At 37.0% G+C, this 16482-nt stretch overlaps 1 protein-coding gene across 1 annotated transcript in view; it reads left to right on the forward strand.

Annotated features, from left to right (window-relative positions):
- Window positions 1-16016, forward strand: part of SOX30 (SRY-box transcription factor 30) — a 29015-nt gene extending 12999 nt beyond the window's left edge. The window contains exons 4-5 of the mRNA XM_044659848.1: window positions 7820-8312; window positions 15635-16016. Of these exons, the coding sequence (XP_044515783.1) occupies window positions 7820-8312; window positions 15635-16016 (875 nt within the window). The remainder of the gene's footprint in view (window positions 1-7819; window positions 8313-15634) is intronic.
- Window positions 16017-16482: the final 466 nt, after the last annotated feature.

Here is a 16482-nt window from a genome sequence, read left to right on the forward strand (position 1 = left end):
TCAATTCATTTATGATATCTATAGAATATATTTACGATTCTCAGAATTTGCTTGCTGATATCCAGGCAGCTAGAATTCGGCCTTGGACCCTGTTCTATCTTTACTTTGAAACCTCCAAGGATTTTCTTTTGTATGATTTGTAACCTCTATCAGCTGTAAAGTTTTTCTTTGTGTTTTTTTTGTGTGAAAATAGTATATAATAAACTCCATGCTCCTGGAGCCAGAGCTGGAAGCATGAGCTGAGGAAAAGATCTTCAGTGTCCTTTACTTCCTTATCAACTAAACTGTCCTTATCAGATTATCTGAGATGATAAAGAGATCTCGACATGATATCACACTTTATTTCTGAATCATGTATCTGCTTTGACTTTACCTTGGTATATGATGTGAGGTGTTGGCCTATGTCTAATTTCTGCCATACTCTTTTTCCAATTTTCCCAGCAGTTTTTGTCAAATAGTGAGTAGTTCTTCAAAAAGCTTGGATCTTTGGGTTTGTCAAACACTAGGTTACTATGGTCATATACCATTTTGTGTTGAATGCCTAATCTATTCCATAGCTCTTCTGTTTGTCTTGGCAGGCATTCTTTGCATTTTAATACCCTATCAAATAAAAATTAGTTTGTTGTGACCTATTCTTTTTTTTTTATTTTATTTTTTAGAAAAATTTTCCATGGTTCCATGATTCATGTTTTTACTTTCCCCTTCACCCCCCCCCCCCAATAGCCGACAGGCATTTATTTCCACTGGTTTTAACATGTGTCATCAATCAAGACTTATTTCCATATTATTGATGTGGTCGTTTTTTGAGTCTACATCCCCAATCATGTCCGCATCAACCCATGTGTTCAAGCAGTTGTTTTTCTTCTGTGTTTCCACTCCTGTAGTTCTTCCTCTGAATGTGGGTAGCGTTCTTTTCCATAGATCCCTCAGAATTGTCCTGGGTCATTGCATTGCTGCTAGTACAGAAGTCCATTACATTCTCCTTTCACTCTGCATCAATTCCTGGAGGTCTTTACAGTTCACATGGAATTCCTCCAGTTTATTATTCCTTTGAGCACAATAGTATTCCATCACTAGCATATACCACAATTTGTTCAGCCATGTGACCTATTCTTTTTGAAAATGTTTATGCTCACATTTTTTCTTACATTTCCTTTATTTCCCAGTATATTCCATTTCCCTCTTCCAGAAGGCCATCCTTTATAATAAAATTATAGTAAAAAATTTCTTAAACAGGAAGAATAAAAGTTCGGCAAAATTAATATGTCAATATGTCAGATTTTTTTGATGTATTAGTTTTTAAGAATAATTTTAAAAAATTTTATCATCTAAATTTGACCTTCTATCCTTACCTTATATTCCTGCAAAGAACCATTTCATTTTTTAAAGAAAAAAAAGGAATAACAAAAATATATTTTAAAAATCTGATAATATAGATGATATTCTGTATTAGTAGAATGCCCACCTCTCCAGACTAGTGATGGAGAAATGTTTTTTTTTTTTCACATCTTTTCCTTGGGAACCATGCTTGTTCTTTGTAACTTTGCAACATTCATTTTCAGTTGTTTTGTTGTGGTGTTTTGCTTCATTTACATTGCTATAGTCATTATGTATATTGTTTTCTTGGCTGTACTTCTCTGCCTCAGTTAATAAAGTCTTTCCATGCTTCTCTATATTCACTATATTTATTTCTTAAAGTCCAGTAATATTCCAATATATCATGTACCATAATTTGTTTAGTCATTTCCCAACTGATGGACTTCTACTCTTTCCAATTCTTTGCCACCACAAAAAGTGCTACTATAAATATTTTGGTACCTATATGGATTTTCTTTTTTGTCAGTACCTCCTTAATGTTATTTTGGTTAGTTTTGATGATCTATCCTTTTTTAAAATAGACTTCTATTGGTATCTTTAGTTTTTACATTGTGTACATTTTTCTCATTCTCTCTTCTTCCCTCTCCCAGGGAGCTATATCTTCTAAGAAGTAATTTTTAAAAAGGAAGAAGGAAAAAAATTAGCAAAATCAATCAGGATAACAAAAAATCTTAAATTATATTGTGTTCCAGACCTGTATGGCCAAGCCTTTGCAAAGTAGTGGGAGGAAGTATCTTTTCATCTCTCTTCTTAGAGTCAAACTTGATTTTTATAATTTCTCACCATTTAGCTTCAATTGTTTTGTGGTTATCTTTTTCTCTTTACATTGTTGTAATCATTGGGGTATACTGTTTTTCTGGCTCTGTTTACTTCACTTTGCATTAGTTCATATAAAGGATAATTTGTTTTTTTGAGGGAGTCTTTTTTGTAATTAAATTTTATTTTTTCTAATTGTCAAACATTTATTTCATCTTTCTGCCATCCTCCCTCCTACTCTCCTTAAAGAGAAAAAGGAAACCCCTGTACCAATTATGCAGTCAAGGAGAATAAATTCCTATTGACTATGTCCAAAAATCTATGTCTCATATATTTGGATGGATATCCATCATCCCTCTGGCAGGAGAGGTGGGTAGCATTCTTTTTCACTGGTCTTCCAGAATCATCATGGCTTATCATGGCATTGATCAGAGTTCTCAAGTTTTTTAAAAGTGTTCATTTTTACAATATTTTGGTTTAACTATATTATAATTAAATTGTTCTGGTTATGCTTACTTAGCATCCATTCATTCAAGTCTTCTTAGCTTTCTTTGAAACTGTCTTTTCATCATTGTTTATAGTACAATGGTATTCCATTCATTCATGTACCATAGTCTGTGGAAAATCTTAATGCTATTCTAATAAGTACTGGAGAATTGTAGTCTTTATTGTTGGAAGGAGTATTCTACAATCTCAAAATCATGGATCCTTGAAATGTTAAAATATTCCTTTCCAGATCTACTTTTCTCTTCTTAGACCTCCGTCTTCACTTCCACAATAATTAAAACATAATGTGTACCCGTAAGGTCTTCATTTTCTTGACCATACAATCCGTAGTATTGCTTTCTTGATCTTCTCAGGTAGTATTTTTTTTCCTCATCAATTACCTGAAATGGTTAGTGGTTTTTGGGTTTGGCAAGTCTCAGGACATTCTCCACTATGTTCTGGAGACATATGCTGAAAAGATAGTACACATTTCTGTTGTTCACGTCAGAAGGACATATGGCCTTCTTGATACTCCTCAGCATGGATTCACCAACCAGCACAATTTATTGCCTCTAATTCTAACCAATAGTGGATATCCTTTCCTGGTAACACTTTGTAAGCCTCATACTTTGAAGAAGAATAAAATGCTTCATTCTCAGAGAACCCAGCTTTAAAACAAGTTTACATTCAAAGGCAGCATGTTAGCTTCTGCTAGGCTGGTATCCCTTGGATCCTGGCTCTGCAGAGCATTGTTGCTGGGCTGGCTGTTACATCCAGCCTACATTTCTGTGATGAGATTTGATTCTCTCTGGAGATCAGCTCCAGGGTAGAAGGCAGAGGAGGGAGAGGAGGGATCCCTGTGGATGAGAAATTGACAGGATCAAGGGTACTGAGAATGGGATCACAGATTCCACTTTATTGAGCATGCAGGTCCAATACTTATAATAAATTATGCACTAGTAACTAAAGCATTATATTATTGAAAGCCAATCAGGAATCATATGCATTACCTCAGAATTATCCAATCCTGAGTTATGAAATTGGGGAGGTACAGGTGGGATTCGGTCATCATAGAAGAATACAAAGGGTTTTTTTGTTTTGTTTTGTTTTTTACCCTTAACTTCTGTCTATTGGCTCATAGGTGAAAGATTGGTAAGGGTGGGCAATGGGGGTCAAGTGACTTGCCCAGGGTCACACAGCTGGGAAGTGTCTGAGGCCGGATTTGAACCTAGGACCTCCCATCTCTAGGCCTGGCTCTCAATCCACTGAGCTACCCAGCTGCCCCCAAAGGGTTTTTACTCTTAGCATACCAAGGTCTCTTGCCTAAAATAGTGTTAAGCCTTGCAGATATAGCTCAAAGTTTTGCTTGTTTGAGGAGTTTGGCCAGATAGCTGAAGCCCACTTAAGGAATGACTTAACTTAATATAATGAAGCTAACCTTCCTCACAGAGGGCCATAGTTCTCTCGAAATTGGCCTTGACAAATGATTTCAGAGGAGAAATTCAGGCCTGTCTTTTTTGCTGCTTTTCCTCAGTGGGCCCAAGGTGTCTTTATGGCTCTGTCATTTTTGGACTCCTAGACTTTTGCTCCTGGACCAGATTGGAGACACCACTTCTTTCACTTAGAATGGAAAAGAAGGAATAAAAGAGCCAAGGACTTAGACCAATTTTTGAGGCTCAAATAACCTAAGTAGGGAGGGAAAGGGAAGTAGGTGCCTCTTAGGTCCTTTCCCCTTACCACGTGGTATGAATCATCCCTCATACAGAATGTGTTAAAATGCCATGTTAACTTGTTCTAAATGAAGCTGTGTTGTCTGTTTCCTTTTCCAGATGTTCATTAACTATCTCAATTATCCATCTTAGAATTTTCTCAAGAACTGAAGTTAAGTCCATAAGCTGATAGTGTTCAGATTATATTCTTTTACCTTTTTTGAAAGAAAAAAAAAGAAAGCCACATTTACTCTTCTACATTTGTGCCATATTTCTAGATTTCTTAGTAGTCACATCTACCAATTCTTTTAGTGCCAGCAAGTATAGTTCATATAGGTCAGGTGACTTGAATTTATCAAGGGCTTTCTTGGGTATCCTCTTAGCATTTTGTTCTATTTCCAATTTTCCTTCACGAGAAAACAAGCAAAATAAGTATTGAGCACCTTTGCTTCCTCTCCATTGTCAACTATTATCACTCTATCCTTCCCAAACAGCAATTCTCTCTTTTCTTTGATCCTCCTCTACTCTCATTATAACTTAAAAAATAAGCATCACACACCCACAAAATAAAAACAAAACCCTTTCTATTTGTAGTTTCCCTTGCCACACTCAGATTATCTGAGTTCTAGTTCTGTGAACAGTTTTAAAATGATCATGCCAAGCTCTTGTATTCATCTTTTTACCTGGCCTTGCTCCCATTTTCAGTTCTTATCTTTTTATAATCAGAGTTGGCTGGTGAGTTTCCTCTGCTTCCATATTAGTTTCTTTATGCAACTCCTTTTTCCCTTTTTAATCAGAATTGTCTTTTTTTCTATCTTTAGAATTTTATTCTTCAATGTTTCTCTCCCCTGGTGACATCTAGAAAAATCTATTAGAATCTATTTTATTCTTTCTCTGAACTCTTTGAAATCATTTTTCCTGAAATTTAGAGTGCATGTTAGCCTATGCTTAGTTTTTTTCCTCTTTTATCACAAACTCTAGGAGAAAATTATCATTCCCCCCCCCCAGGCTCCCATTATTTCCTCCCCAAAAGCCAGATTTTTTTAAAATTGAGAATCCAGAATGGAATTCTCCCTTTTCAGTTTCTCCATCTTTTGAAGGATACAATTATTATAAAGGCAGAATAAGAGGTTATTAGCTTCTCTGCTTTTGACAGAGAGGGAGAAAGAAAGAGGAGGGGAAGGAGGAATGGAACATCTTCATCTCTATCTTTATCTTTAGCAACTGTCTAGGCAATTGAATTCTCCTATTACCCTTCACTATTATAGCATGCTTTTGTGTAAGTTTTATGATCTGTTCTTTGAATTACTCATCTATTTCTTCTTTCTGTCCAGATGGCCTCTAGAATACTCTGATTAAAAATCACTTCCAGGGGGCAGCAGGGTAGCTCAGTGGATTGAGAGCCAGGCCTAGAGATGGGAGGTCCCTGGGTTCAAATCTGGCCTCAGACATTTCCCAGCTGTGTAACCCTGGGCAAGTCACTTGACCCCCATTGCCCACCCTTACCACTCTTCCACCAAGGAACCAATACACAGAAGTTAAGGGTTTTAAAAAAAAATCAACCAAAAAAAAATCACTTCCATTTCTGCCTCTATTGATCTTAACCTAATTGCTTGCCACAAAGCTTCCCCTCCTGGCTCCTGGGTTTTTTCATAAGAATATATCTAATTAACATACAAATCTGCCCCTCATACCCACATTTGACACAATGCATCCATCTGCCTCTGGATCCCAGATTTTGTTAACATGATATTCTTTCCTAATATACCATTTACCCCCAGTATTCCCTTCTGCTTTTAGCTATCCTGTTTCTTTTTTAATATGGTACATCCAGCCAGAGACATGTTCCAGCCCTGGATTTCTTACCATCAGGTCTCAGTGATGGCTTTTGAGATACATTTTGCCTTTTTGCATTAGGATTTCTAGTTCATTTTGCTTATTGTGGATGTTTATACATAGACAATTGAAACATTGTCTTACTACTGTAGTCTTTCTTGGATTTTGTCTTCTGTAAGATTTGGGGAGTCTCAATTTCCTTCATTGTGATTATTTTCCTTGTTTTGTTTCCAAGACAGAAGAGTGGTAAGGGCTAGATACTTGGGATTAAGTATCTGGGCGAGTCACACAACTAGGAAGTGTCTGAGGCCAGATTTGAAACCAGAACCTGCTATCTCCAAGCCTGGTTCTTTCTTTATCCACTGAGCCACCTAAGGTGTACTCCCATTGTGATTATTTTCTAATCTAGCTTAGTGGATATACACAGGAAGATTTTTTTTTCTCTATCTTTAAAATTTTTAAGCCTTTTTAAAAATTAGATTTTCAAGACACCAGACAAAGTGGATTCTTACCAGCCTTTGTTATTTTCATTCTATCCCTATCATATCAGTTGCAATCCTGAAATCCAGATTCTACTCTCAGCATCTTCATAGCTAGTTCCTCATTTCCCAAATTGATTTGCATCTTCTATATATCTTAACCTTAAACTGTGAGACTACTTTATGCCTCTGTGGTCTTCAGTTTCTTGCCTCAGATTTCATAATCATTGTCAATACTTTGTAGATTCCTTTTGTTGGTGTCATTTGCCTATAAGAACCACTACAGTGGGTAATATTCATTCATTTTGACAAATTTTGGGAAGTTTTTTGATATGACTTAGATACATGCCCTGCAAAGAAATCAGACTTCTTTGTTGTTATCAGGCTGATGTACACTTGCACCAGAGACCTTTAAAAGGTCTTTCCTTTATTTGACCTTCTTGGTTGATCCCTTATTTGATGGCTTTTGCTATTCTCCTTTATTATTTCTTGTTAGATAAACAGCTACTTTTCTCCTCAGAGTTTCTTAGGTAGGTTCCTTCTTATTAAACTGAAGCTGTTCTTCAATTTGTTCTTAATATATCTCAATTTCTTTCAGTTTCTCTCCCCTAGATTCAATTTTTGGCATCTTTTAAAGTCCAACTCAAAATTACCTTTGTAAACTGACTCCAGATTTATTTCTCATTCCAGTAGGTAGGTTGTCTCTCTGACTAGTGAAATCAGGTTTTTAAATAAGACTAATTGAACTATATTTACCTTGCAGTTTCCATAATATAGTGCCTGTTAGAGTGATATGGTAAGACTTGGCTTGATTTTGCTATTCTGGGCCAGAACAAACTTGTTGCTTGTTGAATGAATGGATTAATTTTAACTTTCATTCTTTCTTTGACTTTATTAATTCTTCTTCTACTACAAATGTGTGAATTTACCATTCAGCAACTCATTCTTCTCTAGGAAGAGCAAACACACCATTGTTTACCTTGTTGTCCTAGTGGAACTGTTCTCCAAATCTTCTATTTCTGTCTCAAATTGATCTAGACAGAACCCACGTTCTAGATCAATCAGGTAGTTTCCTTCTTGTAGAAGTTTGGGGAGAAATACAGAGTTAAGCTATTTACTTTGATTAGTTGTTTCATGATTTTGGTAATGGACATAGGCTATTTTTTATTTTTCAAGGTGAAGCCCCACCTACTATCCAGCTACCCACGCCTCCAGTCCAGCGTCCAAGCCCTATTACACTCTTCCAACCAAGCGTTGCCAGCACTGCTCAGGTGGCCGTCCCGGCTCCAAGCTTGCCTCTTCGTCCAGCACTTCCACCACAGCGCTTTACTGGACCTACCCAAACGGACACTCATCGTCTGCATTCAGGAGCCAATCGCTCTGTAAAGAGACCCACCCCAGTCTCTTTGGAGAGTACCAGTAGAAATCCAACTAGTGCAAGTACTGCTCATGCTAGATTTGCCCCCTCCACCATTCAGCCCCCCAAGGAGTACCCCAGCGTTTCTACTTGTCCCCGAAGTGCACCACTCCCTCAGGCTCCACCCATTCCACATCCTCATGTCTATCAACCCCCTCCCATTGGCCACCCAGCCACATTATTCGGTGCACCGCCTCGATTCTCCTTTCATCACCCTTACTTCTTACCTGGACCTCACTATTTCCCATCAAGGTAACTAATTTTTCTTTTACATAGAAATATTTACCTCTGGTCTTTAAGGAACTAAAAAAATCAAAATTTCTGCAGTATGGAGAACAGGCTTACAAATGATCTTTGAAAAAAGTCAGTGACTTATGGGAGCATGATTGTACCTTTTCTACTCTGAGAAATGAGTTATCTAAACGTGGTTATCCTCTTTATTACTTTAATTATACTATGAGGCACTGGTTTTCAGGACAGGTATAGAGCCATAGTAGTTTAGTATTGAAAGGTAGCTTTGAGATAATTTAGCTCAAATTCCCCATTTTATAGATGAGGAAATGGAGGAACAGTGTAGAAAAGTGGACAAACATGGACCTAAAACTTAAAAGTCCTGGCCCCAGTCCATTGCTCTTTTTACCACCTGAGTGTTTCCTGATCAATTATTACATGCAAATTGATTTTTTTCTTGTTATTAAATAGTCTAGACTGGGAAATTTCTAATTTAGGGATAGCAACATTGAACTCCCTTGCAAGTATACTACTGTGTTTTTATTAGTCTTTTCATTAATCAAATATATTTAAGTTAGTAGATGTGGGTAGGTTCTGGACATCATAGAATGTTACATGTTGATACAAGCCTTCACCTGCTTCAGCTTCCCCACCTTCCTGCCCTTCTCTCCTCCTTCCTGCTCCACCCCTCTCTGCCATTAGAAAGACCTACTGAAGCAACAAAGTGTTCAGTTGAACCTATCCTACCTAGGCTGGCTTATTTCAAGGCCTTCCTTCCACACCTAGCAGAAAAAGGACATTGTAAAAGAGGAGAGTTTCAGTTATTGGAGTAGGAGGGGCCCTGAGTTTTGCTTTCTTGCACTCGATTTAGTGTCTGCTTTAGCAGCCTTCAGAAAAGTCAGAGGGTGGATCTAAAGCTCAGGGTTAAGAGATATCTTTCTCCCTTGGGCCTCCTCTCACTGGGATAGTGTTTACATGGGCAGGGTAGGAACCTTTGATTCTGCGTAAATTCTATGAAATATAATATGTTCATCTATGTTCTGCTTCTAAAAAAATTTTAAAGGAAGGAGAATACAATGAACTTAGCAAGTATTTCATCAGTGTTTGGGGGTAGGAAACAGTTCCCTTTGGTGAAAATTTGAAGTTTCTAAGCTAAAAATGACTCTCCTTTTGTATGTTGTAAAATTAAATAGATTGCCAAGTCGACTTAGGCAGTATTTCCTCCAGAGGAGGAAGAAAAGAAGAGGCAGTGGGCAGAGGATATGTCCCTTGTTCTGACACTAGTTTGCTCACCATTGCCTTTTTCACTTTCCCAATGCAGACCAGTAGCCCTCAAATAAGTTGAGTAACTGACCTTCAGCAAGTGGGTACCTTCTATAAATTGAGAGGATTTAGCTGAAGTGAGTATTATATATGAATGAAGCATTTTATGGAGCCTTAAAAGGTCTTCTGATATTATTTAGTTCATATCCCTTGTTGAATTAGCAGAAACCTCCAGAAGAAGTGGTGAAGATGGATTACTCTGTCTTCTGAAGGTTGGTACTTTAGTACCATTTAAATCTTTGGATTCCTAAGGCTTTTAGGAGCTATAAGGGAAATAATTAAACTTATCAAATGAGACAATATTTATAAATATGCTTTGGAAACTGCAAAGCTATTATTATTATAAAGTCGCACTATTATAATAGTGCGTGAGAGACAAAGAACACCTGGGTTTTGTGGACTTTTTAAAGGGTCATAGCTAGAAGTTTATTTTAGCCCTGATCTAAAATTAAGGCACAATTTACAAATTAACTTTCCTCAGAGCACGTTGTTTCATGTGAAATAGGAAGTAAAATTATTATGCTCATTTTACAGATGAGGAAACTGAGAGAAGTAAGTGGATTTACCTGTAGGCACATGACTAGTTAATGACAAACTGGTATTTGGAGCCTGTAGGTCTTTTTTATTTCAAATCTGGTGCTTTTCCCAAGATACCCCCACTACACTAGTACTTACTAGGGTGTATCCCGTAGTCTTATAACTCTGTATCTAGTTGAAAAGATGGTTGCCTTAGAGGACTAACAACTGTAAGGATGATTTCTGCTCAGGTAGCAGGGAAATGTATGGAAAAACTTGGTGGGAAAGTTTATAACCATCATAAATTGCTCATCTAATTAAAGTGGTCTTTGTCTAGAGCAGTGATGGACAAACTTTTTAAAGAGGGGTCCAAAGGAAAGGAAATACTCAGCTGTCAGTCTGTTTCTAAGACAACTCTTTCGACGTTTCATTGTATTGTATTCTACTCATTGTATTCATCAGATTAGGAATAATGTCGTGCTGCAGGATAGAACATTTCAGGGGGCCGCATCTGTGTATTAGTTTGGTCAGTTTAACACTAGAGTCATTTAAATGGGATAGAGGAACTCAGAAGCCTTTATTTCTACTTTTACAAACTAATATATCTCCTGTCCCTTCAGTTACTCCAACAACTTTTTTTATACTGTGTATAATGAATCTTTCCCTTCTTCTATAAGTCTCCCATACTAAAAGGAATTATCCAGAGCAGTGAAGTCAAATTCAAATAGACACGGTCCATAAGGATCTCTGCAGAGGCATGTTGATTTAGAAAACCACATATTAACATCATTTATTGCATTTTAATTTATTTTGTTAAATGTTTTTCAGTGAAATTTCAGTCTGGTTTTACCATATTTTTGACACCTCTTATTGAATATTCTTCCAACCACCAAGTTAAGAAATGATGTAAAACAAATCTAGAGTAATTGGGGATACAAATTGCAAATAAAAGATATTTGGAAAAAATATAAACTTATGCTTCTAGGAAAAAATAATATAATATGTAAAAGGATTTTTTGCTTTGGTCTTCCACTCTATTTCATAATCTCACTATAACAGTAAAAACTCATAATTTAAGCTAAAAGTCTTAGGGATTTTGGAATAGACTGGGCTTTTCATGTGAGCAACAATTGTACATAAAATATATAGAGTGAAATTATAAATAAACAAATCCAAGGTTGGAATTGAAAGGAAGGGAAATGAAGGGAAAGAATGATGCAGTTTGAAGTTGGGCTTAACTATTGGTTCAGATATTGATAGGCAAATGTTAGATGATTTAGAAAAGACTAATTGAGAGGGCAGGTGGAAGCACAGTGTATAGAGTGCTAGGCCTAGATTAGGGAGAACCAGGGTTCAATTCTGGCCTCAGACACTTAACCTCTTTTGCCTAGCCCTTACTTCTCTTCTGCCTTAGAACTGATGCTAAGATAGGAGGTAGGGGTTCAACAAAAAGAAAAGACTAGTTGAAGGTGGGCTACCTTCTTCAATTCAAGGACTAATAGAAAGCACATTGATTATCCAAGTCATCTTTCCTTAATCCTCAGAGTTTTCACTGGCCTGTTTCTAGGGTCCAGATCCTACCATGAGGGCAATTATCTCCCCAGTTGCTTCTCATACCACTGATACTGCAAGTCCTCTGCCTTCCTGTCCTTGTGCTAGGTTTCCAGTGAAACCAGGGCCTATGTGGTGCAGGATTACTAAAGCTGATTGATTCCTCTTTCTGTTCTTGAGAATCAGAGCAGAGGAAGAAGTAATCCTTTTTAGGAGTAGTTGTCAGATGAGTTACTGTTTAACAGAAATGTAAGAGTTAAACTAAATAGGTCTCTTGAGAAGGATAAAGAAATGAGTACCAATTGTAGACTTGATGTGCTAGAAATGAAGCATATTTCATTTTTGACCTTCTGAAATAAGCAAATTGAATTCTGTACAATTTACTTTTTTAGTTAGAGTTTAGGGAATTTAAAACTTCTTTATTATTAAAAAAATCTAGGGGCAGCTGGGTAGCTCAGTGGAGTGAGAGTCAGGCCTAGAGACAGGAGGTCCTAGGTTCAAACCCGGCCGCAGACACTTCCCAGCTGTGTGACCCTGGGCAGGTCACTTGACCCCCATTGCCCACCCTTACCAATCTTCCACCTATGAGACAATACACTGAAGTACAAGGGTTTAAAAAAAATCTACTCTTTATTCTGCATATTCAGAAAGACCTTTATTTCATCTTTGTATCATGCTTTCTTTGTCTTCTATGATATGTTTCATATAACTGGAATGCTAAACCTCTTTCCTTTCCCAGCTCTCTTGCCATATTCATGTCCCCATTGCCTTGCCACTTCAGAGAGTTCCCACTGAAACTTCCCTGCTGGAAGGGGTACTGTTGTATGTGCTTTCCCTTCCCACCCACAAGGTTGTATGTAGAGCAGATAGAACCTTGGTCTTAGAGTCAGGAAGACCTCAGTTCAAATCTGGCCTCAGTTACTCACTAGCTGTGTGGCCCTGGGCAAGACTCTTTTTTTTTGCTTCAATTTCCTTATCTATAAAATGAGGAAAATAACACCTACCTTCCAGGGTGGTTATGAGGATCAAATTGTAAAACACTTAGCATAGGAGACCTGGCTCATGGCACATAGTAAGTGCTAAAAAATGTTAGCCATTATTATCCTCATCTACAAATACATGATGAAAAATGTTGGATTGTTGGCATGCTACTTTTCAAAGAAGCTACTGGCTCCACTTTTAGGCTCTTTAGGCTCTATCTTCATATTTGTATTCAGCACATATTCCTTTGGAATAAAATATATCCTACAGTATCAATAAATGTTTGATGAATTAATCACCTCTTCCTCAACTTGTAAGAACTGCATGTATTTGTGCAGGTCAGGTCTCTTTGAGTTAATGCAGTAGGAAGAATAGCTTACTATCTGTGGGTCTCAGTTTCCTTTTCTGTAAAATGTGTAGGTTGGACCAGATGGCCTCAGAGGCCCTTCCAGTCCTAGACTTATGATCCTATGATCTTACAAATAACTGTTCTGCTCCATGCAGATAAAGAAGGGCATTATGCATGGCCATTTTTGACCCTGAATTTCCTTAAGGGCATTACCACTTACCCGTGCTTCTGGACATTCTTCCAGGACCATAGCAGGGAGCCCCTGCAACACTTCCCTAGTCTAATGACTACTCAGGAGAGAACTTTTCTCTCTTAGATCAGGAGTATTGGTTTTCTTTATGGGGAGAATGTGGGAGGGAAGTGGAGGAATAATAGCTGATATTTATGTACTACTTTCAGATTTACAAATCCCTTTATATAAATTAAAATATATATATATATATATAATTTCATTTGATCATCCCAATCTGATGAGGTAAGTACGATATCATCTGTTCTCAGTGATTTGATAGTATTCACTAAGCATTTAAGTGCCAGCATTAGAGATATAAAGGCAAAAACAAAACAGTCCCAGAGAGAATTGAGCAGAATGTGTGTGTTTCTGTTTTATATCTCATGAATGCAACATTAAAATGTAGCTTTCTTTTAGAACTTAAAGACTCTACATTTGGACGGTATTTTCACATACGTTATCTCATTTCATCCTCATAATCCGAGGTACGTAGGGCAGGGATTAATATTCAGATTTTACAAATGAAGGAACTGAGGCTCAAAAGGGTAAAGTGGCTTGTGCAAGGTTACCTAAATAGTGACAGAGTCAGGACTTGGTATTGGGCTCAATAGTCCCAGGCTTTTTCTCTTATATCATTCTGACTTTGGATTTTGCAGATTTCGTCATGGAGCCTTTGGTAGTCACCCCAACAGAAAAGTCTTTCCTCTGTCTACCTCTGTGACTTGTACCATTCTTAAGGGCATTTATTCTATACTGGCTCTATTGTGGTCATTTGTGTATATATTTTTTCTTCCCCACTGGATTGTAAACTTGCTATGTACAAATGTAAGGAGATATGTCTTAACTCATGTTTGTATCCTTCACCCCATTAGGCTAAGAGTAAAAAGAGTTGTTACTTCTTAACTGTGTGGCCTTGGGAAAGCCCACTTTTCTTTGGTGAGCCTCAGTTTCCTTTGAAGATCAAATGAGATAATGTATATAAAGTTCTTCGTAGTCATAATAGAAGCCAATATTATTATTTGTGATAAACAAATGAAAACACCAGCTTTTGGCTGTGATGTAGACTTCTGGGAGGGAGGGAGATTTGAATTAAGCCTTGAAAGATGGGTAGGATTTTGTTAAAGTCAGGTGGGGAAAAACTGTACAAACAGGTAAGAAGGTGAGAAATTTTAGTGGACCTATTTAGTGGACCATTATAGTAGCCAAAGTATGGAATAATAAGGGTCTACACTTGGGTGGTAACAGTTGGAACAAAATGAAAATATTTTACTAAGTTAGTAGATGAGTGTAATTTACTATCCATTTATTGGTCAAGTGCATACAAAGGAATTTGGAGTTGGGGTATAGAATTACCCTGTCTCCTATGACAGGGAAGCCAAATCATCCTCCCTTTCTGGGTCCCTCAATTCCCTTTGCAGAATTTACATTGTCAAAGGGATTGATAGTCTTCAGGATAGATTATTATACTTATCACTTTTAAAGGTAAGCCATTCACGGAGGAGCATTAAAAGAAAACAGCTTGTCATGTCATTTGCAATTAAAATGTATTAATATCTTGTCACTAGATGGAGTCCATGAGCACAGGGAACCATGTGGTTCTAATCTTCCACACCTTATGTGACTCCTATTCAGTGCCTCTGAAAGGAGAGAACAATGTCCCCAGCCTTTAACATTTATTTACCTAGAATCAAAAGGATTTGAAGGGCAATTATCAGACTTGCTCTTTTTATCCTTCCTTGTAATGGAGCAAAATAACTTTCAGTTCCTCTGATTTTCTTCTGGAAACTGAATTTGACAAAATCTTTAAACCATAGAGTAATTTCAGTCAATTCCACTCTCTTCTTTTCTGGTGGTAAATAGATTTTTTCAGGGTTTTTGTTTTGTTTTTGCCTTTGAAGGTGGCAGTTAAATTTTCAGCTTCTATTTTTCCCCCAAGAAAATTAATTGACCAAAATTGCACCAAATTTTCTCCATTTATTCCTTTAAATGCAAGTAATAACTAACAGTTATGCCACACACTTCACTGAGTATCAGAATTCTTAGCATGCCTTGTACATATTTGCATCTCCCAAGCCCTAAATGGTGTGCAGTGTTAGCAGAGAAAGGCCTGAACCCTTTTTCTTTATCAAGGTTGTCAAAAGGTGAAAAGTATGAAGCAGATAATGGTGCTGGTGAGTATTTCAGGCATGAGCTTACTTAACACACTTAGGGAAAAAGAAAAAGATATGAATCCTTGAAGGAGTTTCAGAAAAGCAACCCTGGTAACAGTCTAGATCAAAATGAGGCCGTAGTTCAATTTTCTGTATTAGTCTTTATGCAAAGCAATATATGACAAAAGGTTCAAGTTGACTCCTTTTTGGTATTTTTTTTTTTTTTTTTTTTTTGCTACAGCACGTGTCCTTATAGTCGTCCTCCCTTTGGCTATGGAAATTTCCCAAGTTCAATGCCAGAATGCCTTGGGTATTATGAAGATAGGTATCAAAAGCATGAGGCCATGTTTTCTGCCTTAAATAGAGACTATCCCTTCAGAGACTACCCAGATGAACGGACACACAGTGAAGATTCTCGAAGCTGTGAGAGCCTGGACGGAGCCTCTTACTATAACAGCCATAGCCATAGTGGAGAAGAATATTTAAACCCCATGCCTCAACTGGACATTGGAGCCTTAGAGAATGTATTCACAGCTCCTGCATCTACTCCCTCTAGCATCCAGCAGGTTAATGTAACTGACAGTGATGAGGAGGAAGAAGAGAAAGTGCTCAGGGATTTATAATTTTAAATCAAATGATATGCACAGAAAATAAACATTTCTTAAAAAATCTTTTGGGTCAGTTGGTATGAGAAAAGCCTAGAGTGCCTTACTGACAATTTTCAGCCTTGATGTGAGGAGTAAAATTCAAATGCAATTTCTGTTTTAGGAAAGTTTTGACTAGTGAAATTAAATACTTTCTGTTTCATAGTAGGAATATTTAGGATATGAAACAGTTTTATTTTTATGTCAGAAATTTGCATACAAGATTTATTAATATATTTTTAATATTAAAAAAACCTCACAATTTTATGTGAGAACATGGAGTATTTTTCTGGCACCATGAGTGATGATTTCCATTTTCTCTTAGGATTCATTCGTTTATTCCTAGTATATTTATTTTGTTTGGCATTTATATACTTATGGATGTTGTCAGTTCTAATTAATATTTTGGAAATAATTTAATAACTTTTAGCAGTGAACTGAGAGT

This window comes from Gracilinanus agilis, chromosome 2 (assembly GCF_016433145.1).
Source record: "Gracilinanus agilis isolate LMUSP501 chromosome 2, AgileGrace, whole genome shotgun sequence".
NCBI lineage: Eukaryota > Metazoa > Chordata > Mammalia > Didelphimorphia > Didelphidae > Gracilinanus > Gracilinanus agilis.